Source organism: Triturus cristatus, chromosome 6 (genome assembly GCF_964204655.1).
Source record: "Triturus cristatus chromosome 6, aTriCri1.1, whole genome shotgun sequence".
NCBI classification, from domain to species: Eukaryota; Metazoa; Chordata; class Amphibia; order Caudata; family Salamandridae; genus Triturus; species Triturus cristatus.
The window spans coordinates 1,830,898,348-1,830,920,903 of record NC_140589.1 but is presented as its reverse complement, the minus strand read 5'-3'; the positions used below and the strand labels follow the sequence as shown (position 1 = coordinate 1,830,920,903).

At 43.8% G+C, this 22,556-nt stretch overlaps 1 protein-coding gene across 7 annotated transcripts in view; it reads right to left on the bottom strand.

Annotated features, from left to right (window-relative positions):
• MAPRE3 (microtubule associated protein RP/EB family member 3) overlaps positions 1-22,556 on the bottom strand; it is a 767,705-nt gene that overhangs the window by 173,062 nt on the left and 572,087 nt on the right. For all 7 annotated transcript variants that reach the window (XM_085613228.1, XM_085613226.1, XM_085613230.1 and 4 more), the window contains one exon: positions 1,772-1,973. In XM_085613228.1, coding sequence (XP_085469354.1) covers positions 1,772-1,973 — 202 coding nt within the window. The remainder of the gene's footprint in view (positions 1-1,771; positions 1,974-22,556) is intronic.

Below are 22,556 nucleotides of genomic sequence, written 5' to 3'. Positions count from 1 at the left end.
CCCCAGGTTCGGTTGTTCACCAGGGATCTGGTGCGCCTTTTCAGCAGAGAAATTTTGAGATAGCGTGCATTTTGAGGTCTTCCTTCTCCTGCGCTGGCTGGGTGAGAGACTGCAATTGGTCCTAGAAGCTTTCCACTGCGTATTGCACTTTATGTAGCGTGAATCACACGCCATTATTAACATTTACAGACTAGTGCCTTTGTGCTGCAGTTCAAGCAGCGTTCCCGTAGTTTCTGAATATGACCCAATACTACATGCACTAAGAGCACTGATGACCACTCATACACTCAGAAAAAAGATAACCCTGCTAAATAGCATGCATGCATGCATACAGAGAGTCAAATAATTATGGAGAAATCACTTAATAGATGGAACAAAGTATTGACTTCACAACAGACACAACCAGATTGGGTGAAGTGATGTACACAAACAGGCATGTTGTCCTCTAATGGTAACCTGCAGAAAATACACTTTGAGTACTTGCACCAATTCTATCACAGCCTGCCCAAATCGTACAGGTATGGACTAAGGGAAAACTGAGGAGAAGTACAAACCAATTTTATCGACTTGACTTAGAAGTAATTCCACCCCACCCTCCCCCCAGTCTTCCGATATCGAAAGCAGATAACAAACCCCTATGGAAAGGACCTCGAACATGCCTTCTGGGCTTCAATAAAAATGTGACACAGGCAATGCGGAAGTTGGTGGCACTAGCACTACTGATGGCAAAAAGAATAGCAATTTGCTGGGGTAAATGGACTGTGCTGACGAAGCAACAATAGATCACAGATCTTATTTATTGTAGAGATCAACTCAAAACATACGTGGAGACATTATGCGATAAGGATACATTGGCCTCCTCTCAACGACCTACCTGGTGACAGAGAAGGAAATAGCTTGAGAGGGACTTTGAACATGCTTATACAAATACAGACTCTTACACTACATATTTTAGTGTTGCTATTAACTATTATGCCAGAAACATAGTAACTTTATGCAATATTGCAGCTCAAATTTAGTTTGTTTTGTTTTTTTCTTTGTATTCTGGCCTTATGTTGTAATGATAATTAAAAAAATAAATTAAATTAAAAGTTCACTAACCAGTGGCTGTTTGACATTTACTTCAGATTGATACAACGCTTCTCTAATCCCTACATAGTAGTACTGAAGAACAGTATCTTTTAAGACTTGGAACTTTCACAATTAAATATATATGCAAATAAAATGGAATTACATGTGTAAAATGCATCTTGTTCCATTGTCCACAATCTTATTAAACAAGTCTCAACTAATTTCATATTGCAGATGTCAAATCATCAGCTGTCATTTTTACTGCGGCCATTTCACATGGAACCGGGGAGGGAGGTAAATATTAGAAAGAAAGGGGAGAGAAAGGAGACCTTATTGAGACTCAGCAGTCTAGTGTACAGTTTTGAGGGAAAAAGTGGAATGGTCATCTAATGATATGAGCATTTTACTTGCTAATATCTACCCAGGCGCTCAAGATTCTGTGGACTGCTAATATTATTGTGCAAAACATTTCTGGTCTACATGTTAAGCACCTACATAAATAAATGCTGGGGCATGAATTGGAGCTGCACATTCTTGGCTTACACTGCTCGTGTTGTGGAAACACTCGTGAGGGTAGTTGATTCACACTTTGTTAGAGTAAAGGCTAGGTAATTATAGATTAAACAGGTATATTTAGTCTGCAGTTTGTGTTATCCATGGGTTCTCCATCACAATCCTGCAGAGGGACAGCCACTCTTACCTGCTGTGCCTATTGGTTTTCTGGGTTTGTTGAAGACTTGCTCTCCTGGGTGCGGAGGAGCAACCACATCTTGCCCTTGCCTTGATAACAAAGGGTCATATTCTTTTCCATCGTAGTTGGCATCAAATAACTTCTTAAACCACTGAACAAACTCAAAATTATCCTGGAACTTTCCTTTTACCAATCTTTCTACTGGAATTATCTGTGGGAAAAGACAACAAACATATATTGACTATTTCAAGAGTGCATCTCTATTTAATGCAAATAGAGAATACTAATACTGGAATCTATCTAGTAATTAGGCACTTTCTTTTTTACAGCTATGACCTATAATGCGCATGCCTCTTCTGGATAATACAATAGAGTACCCTAACAATGTTACAGCACTCTGTAAATAAAATGTTTTCCACTGGATGTTCTTGATCCAGCATTTCACCGTAGGTTTAGCACTTTTTTTACATTTGCAAATTAAGTCAACTCATTGCTCATTGGTGGAAACACAGTGAATTAAATTGGTTTACATTACAGCAGATCCCTACAAACACTTCATGTGGGTCATATACTGAATAGTGTACAACACATGAAGTCTAAACAGTGATCTCATCACCAAATACACATCTATAAATATACACATTTCACTGACAGTTTTGTCAATTTTTAAAAGGATTGCAGGTGAAAACTTGAAAAATAATATGCTGGCCTGAAAGTGATTGACAATTCTGAAGGGAAACATGTTCCCTGAACCGAGAACATTCCTACAAGAGGCTGGTATAAGGTCCCGCAAGCAAATAAAAGAGAAACTGTCATGTCTTTTAGGATAGTCCCATTAATGTATACCCCATGTTTACATACATTGTCCCATCCACACGACAATAACGATTCTAAACTGGTGACCTTTTACCTAGGAGCTTGCGCCTGTCTCCTTGACACCAGGCTCTAAGTATTCTATCATAATCCCTGTACCTGATGTACATAAACATGTCCCCAGGCACAGCAGATTTATTCTGTATAAGAGTCAACACTTTTTTCATCCTTGGCCAACAGCCAGCTGTGCATGATCACACTTGTTTAGAAAAGCATTGGTGATTGTTTTCAAACATTTATGATTGTTTTCATAACATCCATGGTTGTTTTAAAAACATATCGATTCTATAAAAAACCCTGGAGTGACCACTTTAGTATAAAAGATCCTAACTCCCCCCCTACAAATTAGAGGGGAGTTTCTTCCAAGCTGAGAAGGGGGTCCTGCATGCCAAATCTTCGACACGCAGTGGTCTGACATCCCTTGCGGGTTGTCATCCTTGACGTAGAGACGGGATCCTTCGTTCTAAACCATCAGGTGAGGGGGCTGGTTCATCCCTAGGGGTTTCTTGGCTACAGATACACATAGCTATACGCATATGCACCTACACATCCAGGTTAGGCTAGGTACATTTAGGCAAACTACTTAGGGTGCGCATTTAGGAATATGCAAGTGCTACTGTTTTTATCTGAACTGCTTCTGATCATCTTATTAGAACAGTGGTAGAAATATATCTACTAATCACTATATTGGTACTAGCAATCTCTTTCGTATGCTTCTGTCTCCCGATTGTCGCAGCACATGTTTTATACAAGAATTTAGCTGGACCAATAAACATTTATTGAAACGTCCTAACCGCCATTCTTTGTATTTTCTAAGAGGAAGCAAGCACAAGTGTCCGAGCGAAATGTATTGTACTGTTTTCCACGATCCCTGAGGAATCAGGGTTATTATGTTCAGTGGTTGCCATAGACTACATACACCACTGTAGATTCTAGGGTGTGTGGTAGTGGCACTGTAGAGCTCGCAGGTCTAACAGCTGACATATCCTGTGGGGGTGTCTGGAAGCGGTTGGGACACCAAGCCATCAGTTTAGGTCATCCAATACGCGCAGGTCCTGGGGGACTCCTTGAAACTACAGGACATAGCGCCAGCAACATTGGTTTCGTTCTTATATTAACAGTAAAACTCTGAGTAGTTCAGTCGTGCTTTCTCAGAAAGCCCTACTCTCACTCTTTCAGAGATGCCTGAAGTGAGAAGAGAAAATCCGCCTCAGCTGAGCAGATATACTCTGTGTATTGGTTGAAGGTTTTAGCAAGCTCGTAAGGATAAAAAGTTCTCACATTGTGCAAAAACCTTAGGTACTAGAACTTTGGTTATTCACCTGAGAATGACTGAGTTCACGATTAGTGGTTCAGGCACGGGGGAAACAAAATTGCAAACGCTCTTAACATCACAGAGAACGGCAGACATGCAGTTACTATTAAATTGTTAGAACACGGTGTACCAGCAACTGGTGGCTGTGTTACCTTAGTGATTGAGGCACATGAGGTGTTTGGATAGGAGGTAGTCTATACTTGGGTTCAGTTGCCACCTGCAGATTCGGTAACTAAATTGTTCCACACATACACTGTAGCAGAACCACCGGAAGAATACATTCCATACAAAGACATTGATGTCCCGTTAACTTACCAGCAGCATAAAAGCTTGTTTAAAGGCGCCCTCCCACACACAACATCTGTTGTGAGACTCGGTCTGCTCAGCATAGAAGGAGCGACCTGGCTAGTCTTAGCAACATATACTCCACATCCACAGATAGATACACTAACAGTGGATGAAGCACGTAGAATATACAAAGGCATAGTCCGGCTAGACAGACATTGAGCAGTTCGTCTTGCGAACATTAACAGTCCAACCTGCGAGAAATGCTCCAGCTGGTCCACATCAGACCACACCTACAATTAACCCACAGACACGGAAATCAGTAATAGGGACAATTACTTCCAAACGGGAGAAATTAATTCTGTTCTGGAGAGCACAAAAAATTGCACAGCTGGAAGCAGTTTTTCCCCATATGGGTCCACAGGAAAAACACAGAATGCTAACCATTTGCTTGCCAATGGGGATGGTTCCCTCGATTGAGGATTGTAGCACTTGGGGAACAATCTTTGCTGCCGTTTACGTCAGAATACACAGTATTCCTTCCTTAGCAGTAGTTCCAGAAGCGTTGAAACATATACAGAATGAGTACGGGGCAGGTCCTGCCCTGGACTTGTTGTTGGGTGATTTTGCCTAAGTCTCTGTAATAATGCTGAGCAACATAAAGGGGGAGGCAGCAGCAGTGGCCACACACAGCCGCTTTAGGGAAATAGCACCAAGAATTAGGTAGCAAGACTTACCAAAAATTATCGAAGAAACGTATGCAGAATTAGGTAGAGATAATTTGGGAACCAAAGCAGGGAAGCTACAAATGGCGGGTAGTCCCGACACAGAAAACTCAAAGCAAGCACCCACTCCTCCTAAAAAGGAATGGGAAAACAAAAATTGTAAAAATAATAGTTCAGAAAAGAATTCACGATCAAGGGGTGGGTCTCCCCAACGAAAGGCCTCTGAAAAGAGGTACAACATTAGGAATAGTGATAACATTAAACAAGCATTGAAATTGCAATAGGTCTCGCCTTTGATTAAGTTAAAGCCATTTGCTTTGCTAATGGTATTGTATAGCATAGCAAATTGCTTTAACTTAATGAAAGGCGAGACCTATTGCATTTTTAATGCTTATTTTCGTTCTGCATCAGGTGCGACCATGGTTGGCGCACTTGTGCTCCTAGAGTAGAGCCACTGGAATTGTGTTGCTGTAGCGTTTTACGCAAGATTGTGGATTGGCATTTAATTTTTTCCTTGCGTAAATGTAAATAAATTGGTTTCTGGCTCAGATAAAATGCTAGTTAAACCACTACGCTGCCCCTTGTGCTGTGCCGTGGTAGGGATTTGTTTTGAGGGGGTAGGTCACCTTTAAGCTGCTGGTGGGGAAAAAACGTATTTCCGCATAAATCCAGTAATGTGCTTAAATTAAAGTGCCAGGGCTCTCGTCGGGAGGCCGTGCAACTTGGTCTAAGTTTGAAAATTCATACTACTTGAGGCCTCAAAACTATTAAATAGCTAGAACAGCAGGTATTAGAAGTCTGTTTTGTATATTGAATAAGCTACTAAAATCCTTAACTCTACTGTCACATTTTGATTTTAAAAGCTTTTTATGGAAGCAGGTGAAGCAATGGCAAACTAGTGGACTCATTGGAAAAGTTAAGTTTTCGTTAGTTTCCCCCCCCCACACACACTTTAGCCACTGGCTTGTAACCTTGGTTACATGCACTCCCATGCATTTGGAGCTACTATGTCCTTCAACCCCCGTTATACTATACTCCAAGTTGTCCTAGGACAAAGCTTTGAAAAGCCTATAAAGGAGCATGTTCTGAACTCGGTCAGAACTGCGTTTGTTTGTACTGTGGCACATTTGGCCCTTTGATTGTACCCTTTCAGAGTTTACTCTATTTGTCACAAAGCGGTATGCTATGGAGATATGTGCATACTTGTTAAGTAGACTAACACAATTTATTTTGTTTATTCCAGTAACTACCTACATTAAGCACATTGGATTGATAATAACTGGCTGCTGCTTTTTCATCCACACAAAAGGACTGAGTTACGTGTAATTGGACTGGTATCGCCTTCAGCTTTTTCATCTATTCACCGTGACTCTTGAGTGGAGGGCTTGTTTTAACCAAATCATTATGTTGGTGAAATAAAATGCTTTGCACCTCCTCCGGATAATGCCCAAGTCCTTTTTCTAAGCTTTATAAGCCATGTGCAAATGGATCAGTGAACGTTTTCAACTATTTACACCAGTCTTGTTGACTTGGGTGTTAATTGTCATTTGCAAGATTGCATTCATTTGAAGGCATTCATCTAGAGGAACTTTAAGCATGACTGGCAAAAACTGTTGTGAACCCCAAAGAAAGCATCTTCAATTTTACTGTACAGGAGCTTGTCTTCATCATATCTATTTCTTTGGTGACTTTCCTGCAACTTCGCGATACAAAGTGTTTGGCCTGTTACCGAGTGTTACAATCTGGATGTGATTAAATATTTTAGGAACCAGCAGCTTTCTTTGAACATAATGACCCATGTTTGCAAATACTGTATTAAACATACATTATATTAATGAAGCTGTAAATGACAGCTTGTAGTTTTGTTACTAGGTTTTGATTAGTTGTACAGTGTACAGTTGTACAGTGGGCTGTGCTGTACAGTGGCATTTCCTACTCTCTAGACCTAATTTCCCCATGTCAGTCTTTAGCATGTATGTTATATGCCATTTTCTGTAAGACTGCCTATCTTGTGTGTTCACTTACCATGGCCTTCCGTGCTTTTAGCAAGTTTTCTTTTCTTGCAACACAACTTTCTTGTTCCACCTCCTGCATTTACATTGTATTAGGAGTAGGGATGGGCAAAACAAATTCCCCTCTGCCAGTGGAGTTCTTGGTGTTTTGCCCACTTTGCAATACTCGTGTAACATAGAGTTCTGGCAAAACTTTGCCAACCCCCGCATGGCTGAGATTTTGTCTCCTAGATCAATTTTTAGATGACAGAATGGCTCTTGGTGAGTGTCCCAATTCGGGTGGTTGTGGCTGTTCGTGTTGGGAAATCTGCTGCTTAAGTAGAAGTCTCTTCTGGTGGCAGCAAAGACGCAGCACCCTCTGGTGTGCTGAGTGGTGCTGTTCACACTGAAGTGCAAAATACGCTCCTGGTACTAAAAATCAATGACATACCAATTTCCTTCTGCAGAACTGGGAGAAACTCTGCCCACCCCTAAAACTGAACTTCAATCTTTTAGATTTTATTATGGGTACTCAAACACTTCTTCCAAAGTATGGACTGTCGGCTGCATAGATGGTGGGGCAACCCTCGTGATCACAGTAGAATTAGGGTAATGGAGGTTGTGAGGGTGGTTGAATCTATTCCTTCCCAGAACACTTGAAGCAACTGTTTTTCAAATTCATATGAAACCAAACTACAGGGGCAACTCTTCAAGCCACTCCCAAACTAGAAGTGAATGGTCTTGGCTGGCCCAACAAGGCCCGATCTGGTGACATTTAATCATACATTAAAGTGTTCAACTATAAGCAATCTTGGTAGATATTGCATGATGCTAAAAGTCAAAATTTGAGACCCCAGTTCAGTGGAGGCTTAACGAGTACCTAATTGAAAATTATCACACTTCAGAACTCAAGCTGCTCAGATGCAAGTCAGTTGGTTTATATTGTTCAACACCTCCATTGTAGGGAATTCCTCTTTCACATACATAACTGGCCCAAATCCCACTAGAGCATCCTAAAACAATGAGGAGCTTTATCAGAGGATGACGATTTCCGGTTTTGGTTCCTGCTCCCCTGTGCTGCAAGGACTGCCTAGTAAATGTGCCACATTAAGTAGCACCATTTCTATCCAATAAGTTGACTGAGGGTATTTTGCTCATAAGGAAGGACCCCTCCAGAACATTATGTGGCAGTGAAAAACCCATGAAACCCTACAGGCTTTCCCATTTGACATGCAAACTACTCAATAAGTACTCCTTATCTCTGTCCTTTTATTTTTGTGGCCTGTGCAGTGCTCCTCACTCAATGCAGGTTACAAACTCCTAAATCCTCAGCATTCTTGATGTACCTTTTTAGTTGCAAAGATTCTCAGGGAGCCTTGTTGGTTCCAGAGAGGAGTTTTAGCTTGTGCAAAAATGATGTTGACACCCTCAGCTTTTTGTTGCATTTGGCCCAACAACAGTAAGTGCATAGGCTATGCCCACTCCTCGTTACCTAGGTGAACTGTTTAAGACCTACTATAGTGCATCTACCCTGGTAGTTTACTATTATGTGGCCCTCCTGGGGGACATTTACAACAGACAATGAATACTGCAATAGCAGCACTACTTGGAAGCGTTACATATGTGAAATATGCAAAGCAGCAACATGGATACTGGGCATACCTGTGCATGCCTTCGCAAAGCTTTTGCTGCTTAGATTTCATGCCCAATCTTGTGCGAGTATGTGGGACAAGTCTGTAGCTGTTTTTGCCTTTCTCTGACCGCCGCTAAATGTTAGGTCGTATCTGTATTCAGTTGTGACTCCCACCCTCCCCCGGATAATCTATACTGTGAATAAGTTCCTGAGCTGGTGTACAGCTTGACCTGCAGTGATGCTGGAAGGAGTGGTACTCAATTGTCACATGCAGGTATGTGCTTGTGTATCACCATCTTTCTTATACGGTTTCACTTTATTGTATGTTTGCGCGCCACCAATGTTGGCGCACTCCTCCGAACCTCGCTCCTGAACCAAGATATTCCCACTTAGATCACAATCTGTTACTCACACCATACTATGTACAAAAAACGTACTGGGGCTTAAACACCTGTCACGAGTATGGGGCGCAATACCAATTCTGTAACACAGACCGAGTGAGAGATCTCTTGTTCGAAAAATGTAGTTCTAATCCTAAGGCTCAAGCCACCACTACAGGCCAGCGAACACTTAGATCCCAGGGGAAGTCATTTGTGACCATCAACATTTGTATGTAGCTAAGTTCACCATGAAGGCACAGTCTCCTGTTTGCGAGCCTGGTTTATCTAACAGAAAGGTGGCCGGCATCTCTGTGACCCATCTTTGTTTCCGGCACACCCTAAAGGCTTGTGGCCACTGTTAGTGTTGCCTGTTCATTACCACATTCTTTTGTAATTATGCTATATGGCTTGCGTCTATTATAAGAACACCTCTGCAATCAATGGCTATAAAAAGAATGCAAGACCTATGGCATTGGAAAGAAGTGCCCCCCATTGTCCCGGCTGCTTGAAAAGATAAGGCGCGCTGAATGTAAGCGAAGCACGTCGTGCCTGCTGTAAGAGAAACTCAAAGAAAAGAGACCATCTCTAAACTGTGGCGGATGTAAAACCATTTGAATTGAATGATCGTTTGGCTGTTTTACAGGAACTCAATGAATTATGGGCATTACAAAGCAATGTCCAAGTAAAACGCACCGCCACTGGGGAAGTGAAACCGGTTCCAGTAAGACCTATATCGGTCCCAAAGGTTGTGGACCTGGTCAGAGACAAGTTCCCGGACAAGACGGAGTTTGGGCCATCCTACAGAAAACCTGTACCTGTCCTGGTGGTTCCAGGAACAAGAACAGTGCTTTCTCTGTCTCTTGCTGGCTGAAAAGAAAAACGATTCATCTCCATTGATACAATGTATGTCTAATACTTGTACACTTTGAGAATGTTTAAAATATAAAAAAGTGTCTCCCTTGTGAGAGAGAGTATATTTCTGCCTAACTCTGGAAATGGCCATCTAAGGGTAGAAGTTCTCTTGGGATCTCTTTGCACTTTCTGGAAGTGAACATTAAGGCGTATATACTGCTAAGTCGAAGAGACAGGCTTTAATTACTTTCCTGGGCATGAAATGGTTCCCTTCAGTCTTCCAATTCCATCTGGTCTTTTATTCATAGAATTTAATATATTTTTTAATAAAGTCTTGAATAGCGCTAACATGACCCTAGAGGGTATCAGAGCGCTTTACATAACAGGGTAGGTAGGATACAGTTGTAAGAACAGACACTCGTCACATATATGAGAGTAGTATGGTAAAACTGATATCTATGGTTGCACATCAATGTAGTAGTCATACAGAGTATCGGTATAATAGGAAGGTATATAAACAATAGGACATAATGTGCTCTCCAAAGAACATAGGGCGATTATCTTAGGGCAAAAACTTGCTTATTAGAAGAGTTTTCAAGTTCTTTTTTGAACGATGAGGTAAATGAGATTCGAAAGACATCCGGTGGCAGAGAGTTCCATATCTTGAGTTGAAACCCGAGATGGTTCTGTAGCTTGTCCTCTTTTTGTGAAGAATCTGGGGTTTTAGTAGCAGTGAGCTCGCACTTCGTGTAGATCTGCATCCCCCTGATAACTCTATGAGTCATGCAAGCAATCTTTAGCTGTATTTTTGCTTCGTACAAGAGCCAGTTCAGAGTTTTTAGGGCTGGAGATATGTGATTATTTCTTTTTGTACTGGTTATCAATCTGCAACAGCATTAAGGGAGGCCCTTAGTGGGGCCAGATTATACTTAGAAAAGGCCGCATAGAGTGGAACTTCCGTAGTCCAATCTAGGCAACACAAGAGCTTGGACCGCCAGTTTAAACTCGTCCAGTGGTAGGAAGGGTTTAAGGTCCCTAGGATACTCATCTGGTAATTGGACCCATTGGTGGCATTACTGATATGATTCAGCATATTCAAGTGTTTGTCTAGTGTAATTCGAAGGGATTTAGCAGAATCAATAATGTCAGGAGAACAGTTGAAGGCTGTTAGATGCTTCATCCAGAAGTCGATCTTCGGAGTGCGATTAAGACAAGCGCTGAGGAAGAACTCCATTTTGGAAGTGTTGAGCTTGAGATGGTTACCAGTGAGCCAGTTATGAGTGTTCTGCAGGGTAGAGATGAGGGAAATGAAGTCTTCTGGGGAGGAGATTTTCAGATACAATTGAGTGTCATCTGCATACATGTGATAAAAGAATGTTCGCAGAGTTCAGTGCATTTGCAAGAGGTTAAACAAATAAGTTGAAGAGATTGGGGGAAAGGGCGGACCCCTGTGGTACCCCCATATTGACCACAGAGAGCTGAGAGGGATTGATTCACCTTGACTCTTTGGGTTCTGTTGTCGAGGAATGACGTAAACCATTGCAGTACAGGACCTGATAGACCCATCTTTCGTTCCAGTAGGGACAGTGAACTGTCATGTTTAACAGTGTTGAAAGCAGAGGAAAGGTCAATTAGTATCAGAAGACATGATTCATTTTGATCTAGCATTTTTAATTAATTTTTTTATTGATTTTATTTGCACAGAAAATCAAAAACAGACTTACCAAAGGATACCATAGTTTCATCTGGTCGGAAAAGAAGGAAAGAGCTACGTGCCTTTGATCTATACTGCGTTTGTAGGTACATAATGATTAGCCAGCAAATAGCAATAGCATAATTTATATTATGTTGAATGAAGGCAAGAGCTAGAAACAGAGTATATAATGTATGTCATATCGGTAAAAGAATCAGGGGGGGAGAGGGCAGGGGGGAAAAGGGGATGATCGCATAGACACTCAAGGTAAGTATTATTAAACAGGAATATTGTTCTGTAGGTATGTCGATAAGGTTTAGGCAGTAGAACAGTACATGCAATAGAGAATGTGTGCATGAGTTACTCATGGGGTTTTGCATGGAGTAGGTTACAGGTCCTCACCGGGCTCCGGAGTAGCTGACAGAGAAGAATCGGTGGAATCATGTTGCAGGGTAAGTATGTATGCATGGTATATGTGCCAAATGTTCTTAGGTGGGGAGGTAGAGGACTGTAGGAAGGATTAAATCTCAGTCTGCATATCACAGTATGCCATGCTGTAAAGCTATGCCACTGTTGTGGGACATTGTCGAGCCCCCCAATATATAGCAATTTCCCCTTTTGGCCAATATTAATGCTATCGCTGCGGGCCTGCGGTAGTAAGTCGGGATGTCTGAGACAATGTCCAGTAGGACCAGGTTGGGGGGTGGCGTAAGTGATGTGGCGATCATGGCCGATAGCACCTGAAATACCGAAGCACAGTAGGTGGATATGACAGAGCAGGTCCAGGTTATCTGGGAAAAGTCTGCGTCTAATAAATAGCATTTGGAGCATTGTGAAGTTTTGGAGGAGTCGTATTTAGCCAGTTCTATTGGCGTAATATAGTATCAAATTTAAAATGCAATAGTTTATGCCGATGGTTGGGCGAGACCCCCTTAATTTGCTCATGGCTGCAGGCCCATTCCTGGTCAGTGAGCGGTAGTTTGATAGAGGGCGGGCATACACCTGAAGACAGGGATGCACTTCTAGACTAAGTGGGGGCCCAAACAAAACAAGCATTGGCATAGCCAATAGGTCTCGCTTTTGGACCTTATAAGTATTTAGTTATGCAACTGTTGCATGGCTAAACACGTATAAGGTCCCAAAAGCAAAACCTATTGGCTATGCCAATGCTTGATATGTCTTTGTTTTACGCCCTTTACTGTACTAATCTGTAGGAGAGGGAAAGCAACAAGGGTTGAATGCTGGCAGCCAGAACAAGGAGCATACCGAAGAATTATTTGGCATGAACTGCAGTTGTAAGCACTGGTTTGAAGCTATGGGTGTGTTGGGAGGTGTAGCGGGGGCAGGTGTAGTGATTGGTCTCGTGTAGCTACGAGACCTACAGGTCGGTGGTGTGATCTCTCCAGGCCGGCGCATGCCAGTCGTACACATACTTGCCATTTGAGTGGTGTATTGTTTTCGTGGAGTGAGTGGACGCCGTCTGCAAGGCTGTCGGCAGCGTCATTCAGTTCAAAGCAGGGGCGGCTCGCAGGTGGCGTGCGCTCCCGGCCCTTGGTTCATATGTGATGGAATATACATCAACCTTGTATCTACTCCAAGCTGCGCCCTGCCTCCTCATTAGAGAAGGGAGGGCACACACTGCACCTGCCTCTTACCGCTCGCATTCGGTGAAGGGGAGAACATGTAAACAAAACCACCCTCTCAGCACCCTCCCACGCCCCTTGAATTTCAGTTTTAGGTAAAGATGGCCGAGGCAGCGCTGTACATTTCCTTACTGTTACAAAAGTCTGCACCACAAATGTTATAAGCAAACATGCCATTTGTCAAATTACCAGAGATGTGCATTGCTTAATGTTTTTAGTAAATATCATCCGCAGCCGGTGGACCAGGAATAACTACAAAAATCACGTGGTAAAGCCTCTGGTACCCCTTTTAACCCCAACTAGCCATCGGCGTCCAAAGTCCTTTTAACTAATGAATATGATATGTTGGCAATAATTACTTGTTGATAGGGCTGTACTGAACAAGTCTGCATGTGCTATAAAGTCTACAGTTTGAGAGCAGGTTTGTTTCCCCATGCATTCCCTTGTAAGCCATAGTCTCTGTCCGGCCATCAAATGGTTTTTGCTGAGGTACTGGTCAAGCTCTCGGGACGGGAGTGGGGTGGCGGGGGTGGGGGTATTGGTGGTTGGTTGTGTCTGGTTAACAAGACACATGTGGCCTACAGTATTTAGAGTTCAGCGCTGGGGGTGGGGGGTGGAGTTAGTGAATAGAAACCCTGAGTTTACCACCTGTAATTACGTCATCCAGCTTTCCATTGAAAGGGGAGGTGGAGGGGCGTTATTTGTTGACAATGGGCGCTTGACACAGTCTGTTATCAACTTGATTTATGGTCAGTTTGAGGCTGTGACTGAAGGGTTGTCGCCTCGGGAGTTATCTCGGATACCCTTAGGACCAAGGAAGTATTGCTCTTCTGGGGTGTGAAGTGCCAACCCCACTTCAACCGGAGCAGCACCCATCGTGCCCAGCTTGCCACCAGCTGGCGAAGTGACATATAACATACGGGCAGCCAGAATAAAGATTATTTCTCCAGCACGCACAATCCTGCGTACTTTAACAGCGCGTGTTTAAGAGTCTATTTAAAGACCCATTCACTCGGAGATCTTGTTTGTGAAAATGATCCCCCTGCCTGTGAGTGAAACCGTGCGAGCAATGCAGCCTGCCGGGGGCTTTATTTTCAGATACATCTGCGCTCCTGTGTGCACAACAATTTGTATCATGAGACGCCGACAACCATGGTATGGACACCCGTGTCCTACACATTGCCTCAAGCGACGTAGCTGTTTGGCTCTTAAGAAATCCTGTGCTTTATGAAAGGACTCATATGGCGCACATCCGCAAAGGAAACTAGACTTGTATTGTATTCTACCGCAGGTGAAGACTTAAAGAACTTTTATTGTTAATCATTTAACTGCAAATTACGCAATTTCCCTGGTGATGCACCTACACTACCGACTCTGATATATGTGCGGTTATGAATTTAACAAAAATTATTAATTACCAGCCAAAAGAGAAACACACAATATAGAAGCATAAGTGTATAGGTAATGTATATAATGTGCGTGGGTTTTCAAATTGATAATGATATTGGTTTGTGCTAAATTCTGTTCTCAGATTGTCTGCCCACATTGCATACTTAAAGTGCCGATGTGAGGAGAAGCCATAGCAAGGAGGGGAAGTACTTGTGCGAGGGTCCTAAAGAAGTGAGAGTATTGCCTTTACATCTGCGCCTCTTTTGCCATCAGGCTGTGGCTTTGTTTCTGCCAATTCAATGGAGACATGACCATACCTAAATCAAAGCACAAGGAAAATGCCAAGCAAAGACAAGCGCTTCGAACGGCTGCAGTATTTGTGTCGTTGCAGTGCGGGCAGCTGAATGTTTGTGTGCCTCGCGACATCATTAAAACAGGAAGGGAAGCAAAGACAGCCATTAAGTCACTTGAGCCGGTCCGAAGCAGAAACTAAACACGTGTTTGGCTTCCTTCAGGGTTGGGCAGGAATTTACGGGCTTCTGTGAAAATTTGACACATAACAACAGCAATGTGCTTTCTGTTTTTCTTTTCTCTAAAGTGTCATCCAGGCACAACTGCTCTGCAGTGCTTAAAACACAGTGATCCACACGAAAAAATATAGCAGCAGGATACAGTCCATGATCCTGCTTCAATATTTAAACGATAAAAGGCGCAGAACAGCAGACAAAACAAGCTTTGGAAACGCGGCCGCGAAAGTGAAAGTGATCGTGATTACGATCGCTACGTAGGAAAGACACATGGCGCTGCGCGCGTGCACTTTCACGTGCACTGTAGCTTTAGGCCACGGCAGCACTTTGAAAAGCCCAGATATAAAATGTCTCTTCGAGCCTTTGGCTCGCGAGACCTAAAAAGGAGTGAGTGAATTTAAAAACCATCATAGTATACCTGAACAATTTTTATTCTATGGGGTTACTATGTGGGATTAAAATATATAAATGCGGTGAGTGGGGACCTTATCATCCCATCGCCGCTGTGAATCAGTGATTGTTAATAGGGGGTCAACATGTTTCTGCCTGTATTGTCCACTTGGGTACGTGGCATTCGTCAGGACCTTAAATATTGGGCTCCAATCTTACCACTGGGGGCGTAGGCCTATAGCCAGCTGCCACCTGTTTAGAGAAACCTGTAAGAGAGAGGGGAACATAAAATACTCAAAATGGTTGTCATTCGGTAGACCTTGATGTGTCACAGTCACGCTCTATACTTACTGCTCTCTCCTAAAGTTAAAAGGTGAAAAATGTATATGAGTGTCAGGCATCTGTGTTCACTCTGACATTCATGTGAAACAAATATAGAAGTCTTACCCTATTGGAAAAACCTATTTGCCCCATGGGAGGGGTAGGGGGAAATCCTTGTCTCACCCCCTCTCTCTTACAGGTTTCTCTAAACAGGTGGCAGCTGGCTATAGGCCTACGCCCCCAGTGGTAAGATTGGAGCCCAATATTTAAGGTCCTGACGAATGCCACGTACCCAAGTGGACAATACAGGCAGAAACATGTTGACCCCCTATTAACAATCACTGATTCACAGCGGCGACGGGATGATAAGGTCCCCACTCACCGCACTTATATATTTTAATCCCACATAGTAACCCCATAGAATAAAAATTGTTCAGGTATACTATGATGGTTTTTAAATTCACTCACTCCTTTTTTTGTTTGGGCCCCCACTTAGTCTAGAAGTGCATCCCTGTCTTCAGGTGTATGCCCGCCCTCTATCAAACGCGGTTTTTAGAGGGCGAGGACTGGCAGATGATGAAGCATGACACCTGGTGGTGTGTGATGCCAGTCCGTCAATTTTTGTGATTTGCCCCCACTAAATTGGGCATCTCTTAAGACACAACTAGGGACGGTCCTTTCTGTGGTTCATAGCTTTGGTTGGAGGCTGACCGTTCTCTAGTGCCCTAACGCCTCTAGTTCCCTCCCCGGGCCAGACCCTGGGTGTAACTGTGGTTCTTTCCTTTTTCAGTGAGCGGTAGTCCCAGGTCCTCTTCCCAATGACGTCGTGACCCTCTGCCCCGTACCTATTTGAGTGCCATGCAGGTACGGTAATATTTGGTAACTAGATGAGCACCGTCATGGTCAGCTATTAAGAGCAAGAGAGGCGTGTATTTGTCCGGGGGGGGAACGGGAAGGACGGGATTGCCGCTCGCAGGGCGCTCAGTAGTATAGTCATAATGAATCTGTCAATATGGGACATTTCTGTGCACGGAGCAAGGTCTGCAAGTGTTATAATGTGCCCACCCGGGAAAAGATCCTTGAAATGTACGAAGATGTCTTTTTTGTAGGGTGTGTTGGACCAATGTCTCGGATGTTGATGGTATGTATGGATTTTGAGACAGTGGGAGTCTAGGTGAGTATAGAGAGCCTGAGCCTAGAAGCAGGCAGAGTTTCTGCCAGGCCCAGCATGTGGTAGACAATGTTTGTATGTCGTTGGGATCCAGTCAGATACCCTGTGGAAGTATTGCGTCACGTGGAATGCTAGGTCCATTTCCAGTTTGATATAAGGTATGCGGGCATCAGGGTGAAACCAGTTGTATGCAAACTGGGCCTTCGTGACCTAATAATATAAGTTGAGATCAGGGACCACGAATCCACCGCAGTTGTAGGGGAGTGTAAGTGTAGCCTATGCAATTCGTAGCCTTGACCAGCCCATATCAAGTGGAGTAGTTGGTTGCGCAGCTGTGAAACGAATGCATTTGTCAAGGGGATAGGTATATTAACGAATAGATCTAAAAAACGAGGAAGGACGTTCAATTTGATGAGGGCTTTGCGGCCAGCCATAGACAGCAGTAGACGGATCCAGCGCTCAACCTTTTTTTAAATTTTCCAAAACCTTTATTGACAAGTTCAATACAATCAGAATACATTTTGCATCAGGTCAATGAACTTGAATTGTGCACCATTCCGAATATCTATTAAGTGTGCCAGGAGGCATTGTTTTTGGGGACATCTCCAGGGGGACCAAATGGGTCCGAGCCCAGAGAGGCGAGTGGGGAAGCAAGCCCTATAGTTGGAAGAAGTTACCACTTTGACTGTAGGTCGTTTTCAATGGTCTTTGTTTTCTCAAAGAAAAATTAGGCCAATTCCTCACAGGTTGGGGTAGTGATATCACCATGGTGTGGCAGGTTTGGTGCATTGAGCGATTGTTGTTTGATGATTTCAAAAGGTTTTTGGGAATGATTTTTGGCTTGGTTAAGCTGAGTTCTAAAGAAGTCGGCTTTTGCATCTTTGATGTTTCTGTTGAATGAGTTCCTCACTGATCTAAGGTGTTTCAGGTGTTCGGTGGAGGGTACCGATTTCCAGGTTCTTTCGGCTGATCTTAGATAGTGTCGCACAGAGTTTAGATTGTCATTGAACCAACATTCGGAGATTTTAGTGGAAATGTTTTTTTGTTGAAGGGGGTGCAATAGAATCAAGGATGCCAGAAATTGAGGAATTATACAACTCTGTGATGTCATGTATATCGATCCTGCTTGGTAAGTCAAGTCAGTGTTACATCGGGTTGCTAAGACGTTGGTACTGATGTTTCGAAGATTCCTTTTCCATTGTTTTGTTTATTGGGTTGGTATCTCTTCGGGGTCACCTGCAAGTTGATAAAGAAGATGATGCTGTAGTGGTCAGAACAGCCGCAGGGGATAATGGATTCCAGTGTATTGTTGTTAATTTTAGATATGATAAGGTCCAGTGTTTCTCCCTTATCGCAGAATTGGGTCATATAGGAAGGTTTTTAGACAGTTCTCTGCATGGTCCTTCAGGTAATTCCAGTGGAGGTTGAAGCCTCCAAGGAAGATTTTGGTCACTTGGGGGTCATTGTTGGATGTGATGATTTCCATGATTTATTCAATGAATGTCAGATTGCCTCGGGGGGGGGGAGTGGGGGGGGGCGGTGGTAGAATGTGTGTAGTTTGCAAATGAGGCTGTTATTGCTCGAGATGTTGATGCAGAAATATTCACTGGTGGGTAAGGTGACAGTTTCTGATTGATACACAGAGAGTGTGTTTCTGTATATGCAAACTATTCCACCGCCTGGTTTCATAGATATGTCAAATCAAGTTTTGTCGTGGCTGGAAGGGACTAGTAGGTCAAGGATTTGAGTAGAGGAGTGGTTTAGCCAGGTTTCTGTGAGGATAACGATGTCAGGCTCATTTGTTGGGATGAGATCATAGATATTGGGTGCATGTTTACTAGCTGATCTGCAGTTGAGAAGTACGCATTTTAGTTGGCTAGTAGAATGGCTGGTAGCAGTCTGAGGGATGTTAATGCACTTGAGTTTATTGCTATTTATACATCTGTTGATTGTGTGTGGGTTCTCTGTAGGGGTTAGCTTGAATGGCTTGGATATGACCCTGGAGGTTTTGTTAGTGTCTACTGGGTTGGTATAAGAGAGGATTAGGTTGCGGATGTCGCTGTCAGATAAATCAGCCTTCAATCTCCTGGGATGAGAAGAGGCATTGGGGAAGAGTATAGTTTTAAGTTAAGATGAAAGTTGTGCGGGCCATGGGCAAGATTTAAGCCTGTTTGGGAACTGGGCCAATTCCCTACAGTACTAGTGGGTCTATGCATGATCAGAAGCTAGATAGTGATGGCTGTCAATTTCTGGAGTTCGTACGTGAAGTGGCACATGCAGATAGAGACCTCATCAAGTCAAAGTGGTTACAGTTGGTTAAGGATTGTGGTGTGAGTTCCGGTAGGGGGGAGAGGCCACGTGGGAGATCCGGTTGAGCAGATGACCGGGTGGGAAACTCATAGTTTGTCCGCATAGAGGCTGGGGGGAGTATGTGTAAGTGCAAGGCAACTAACCATTTGACTCCGGCGTTGCTAAATCAGGCGGGTGGGCGGGGTAGAGATCACTAAAGATATGGGGAGGGCTGGGTGATGTTGGATTCACCCAGGACGTTTGATGTTGTGTGAGAGTGCCATCATGGTAACCAGGGTGATTTGAGGATGGATGTGAACTCTTATTGTTCACTGCTTTCTTAAGGATAGTAGCTAAACTGCCATTCGAAGCTTGCATTAGGATAATACCGTTGTTGTATAGGGATATGGTAGTGTTCGCATTGCAGAATGGCGAGGGCAATACAGAAAGTTTGAGGCCATAATGAGTTTTTCTGGTGTCAGTGATCCGGAACATGGAATAAAAGACATTTCTCCATTTTGCCAGTTTTCTGGAGTAAAAGATGAGGCCATTGGTTAGTTTACCCTTATTGATACAGAAATATGAATCTGAGAGAAGTGTTTCAGGGCGGATTTTAAGTAGCTTGTGTTTGTGCCCTTTAGATGAATTTTTTGATAGATTTGGAGGATAATTAATGGTGAAGGCATGGAGACCTGAGGGATCTAGCTTTATTTCCATTAGGTGAAGAGAGATGGTACCTCTGAGGAGAGAATATGCGCCCACAAGGAAGAAAGAAAGAAGAAAAGAAGAAGAGAAGATTGAAAGAGAAGAAAAGAGGGAGAGATAGGCTTTCACTCCTCGTCTTCCCTTCCTTCCCCTTCCCTTTTTTTAATATTAATATTTTCTCCTTGTTCTCTTCCTTATTTCCCTCCATTCTTCTCTATCCCTTCCCTTCCTTCTCTTCCTTTATCCTTCTTCCCTTATATCCTAATAGTTATAAACAGTCAAAGGTAGGCCGCCGCTTTTCCAGGGTTGTGTGTAGGAGGGTGCAAGTCCTGTTTTAGTTGCACTTCTAAGAGAGGGGGCGCCATCTTCTGTGAGTAGACCAAGACGGATACACAAAATAAAGGTTTGGGCCTTGAGGGTTTTGAGGACCGGTAAAGCTGGGTTAGTCACGTAGGCGCACTTGTTTCAAGTGAACACACTATCCAGGGAGAAGATTAGGACACCAGACTTATCAGTATCAGGATATCGTCGGGTTCAGAGCGAGGGCCCTGATCATAGTGGTAAAGTAGGTGTCGTAGTGCACAGGAGGAGGGTGTGCAGGTTACTCTGGATCACCCCCTCGCTAGGCTCACTCTACACTGTAGCCAATGGACAAAAGCCTGGCAAACTGATGGGGGCTGGTGTTTGATTTCAGGAAGTTGGAGGAGGTTGTTTAGCTAGGTGGCTAAGACCCAAAGCTGCTTAGCTCCAGGGGATGTGAGCGAGATGAGAGGCAATGCATCCAGCGATCGTTGGCGCTCGACCGCTCTCATGTAGGCGTGCATTCATTCGAGCAGGGATGGTGGGGGTAGTCGAAGGCACAAGTGCTTAGGGTATTTATTCAAACCGAGATGACAGCGAGCGCATTCAGGAATCGCTGGCGCGCGACTGCTCTCATGTGAGTGTCATGTTGAGTCCATTCGGGAAGGGCGGGCGGGATTTGTTGAAGACACTAGTGCTAAGGGCACTTAATCAAATGTACGGGAAATAGCCATTGCGGAGCTCAAGAGGCGATGGTGACCTGCCTCTCAGGAATTCTTCTGCTTTCCTGCTTTAATCAGGCAGAAGTGTTGCGGACAGGTCTATAGGAACGTTTACGGTGCAGCAGCTAACCTTGGACGAGGGGATCTCAACCTTGCTAGCCCCTGGTGAAGGCTGAATTAAGATGCTAAGCTCTGACAGAGGGGGAGGTAGGCACTCACTGGTTTACCAGATCATGCAGTCCGGGATCCATTCACCACCGAGCTCATCTCTCTCTCTCTCCCGTTGCGGTGGACATCCACCGCCATGTACCTGCCAGGTGCCACGCTAAAATACTTCCAAAACGTGAGTCGGTCAGTGTCTTGGAGCCAAGATAACAACCAGAGCATCAGGTAAGTAGTTGTTGAGTATGTCTGTGTTCTTCAAACTGTCTGTATTCACAGGGTGATTGTTGTTGACAAGGGGCAAGCAAGAGATATGTACTGATAGGTAATCCCAAACCCCAGAAGCCGTCAGCAAGAGCTCCTTCACCACGGCCATCTTGACTCTTCGCCCAGATTTGTGCACACAGCACACTCTCATTGGTATTTTTCCTGCCTAATCAGGAAGGTATGAGTTGATGCAATGGGTTCTTACTATAAAGTTTTATTTCTTAAGTCTTTCTGACACATGATGCTCAGATTAATTTAAATAATCATTTTTGGAAATACCTATGGTAGTCAGCACAATAGGCTGCCATGCCAAGTTCGTGTAATATCAGGTGTACAATTATGAGCCTTTTTAGCTGACAAAACAATGTCTTCCATATCTGCACATAAGACAATGACTGAACCATCTTAGCATCTACAATAACGACACCTGAGCAGCACTGCACTTTGCTCGCAACTGAAGAGAGAACTTATGGAACTTCGAGATGTTTCAAAGCCCAAATATTCTCTGCAGATCATGACACATTCACAAACTTGAACGTATGGTAGCGGCACTGATGAATGTTTACGAGCCATTGTATCATGAGTGTCCTGTGAGATAAACTTTCCATAACGCTTCAATTGATATCTCAGCAATGGCATGTTCTCAATGATATCCTTTAGTTTTTTTTTTTTTTTTAAAAAAAACCTTTATTGAGACATGGTAAATAGCCGTGTCAGGCTGCCATAGGTTCCTAATACAATGGGTTGCTCCAGCGAGCTCTACTGAACCGGTCCAGTTTCTCTCACACAGCCATTTAGCCGACATCCCTGAGGACCGGCGGCGTTGCAATTCTACATCGAGCAGACCTGACCGGATCACTACCGATGCGCGAAACACGTATTCGCCCCCAGCCTGCACAGTAGCCCAACTTCCACGCATGGTCAACCTGCCGCTAGTGTGATCAGACCTCTGAGGTTACGTGAACCATATCTCGACACCCAACCCCCTCCCCCGTCCACCACCATGCCACTGTCTCCTCCTGTATTGTTTCTACTTGCACACGCTGTCGCAAACCCAGGCACAAAACCACGACCAGACACTGCGCTTCTTGCTTCCAGGCCATACCAATCCTGCCGTTCTCGTTCCCGCCCCGCAAACACACTGCTAAGATGCACACGCTG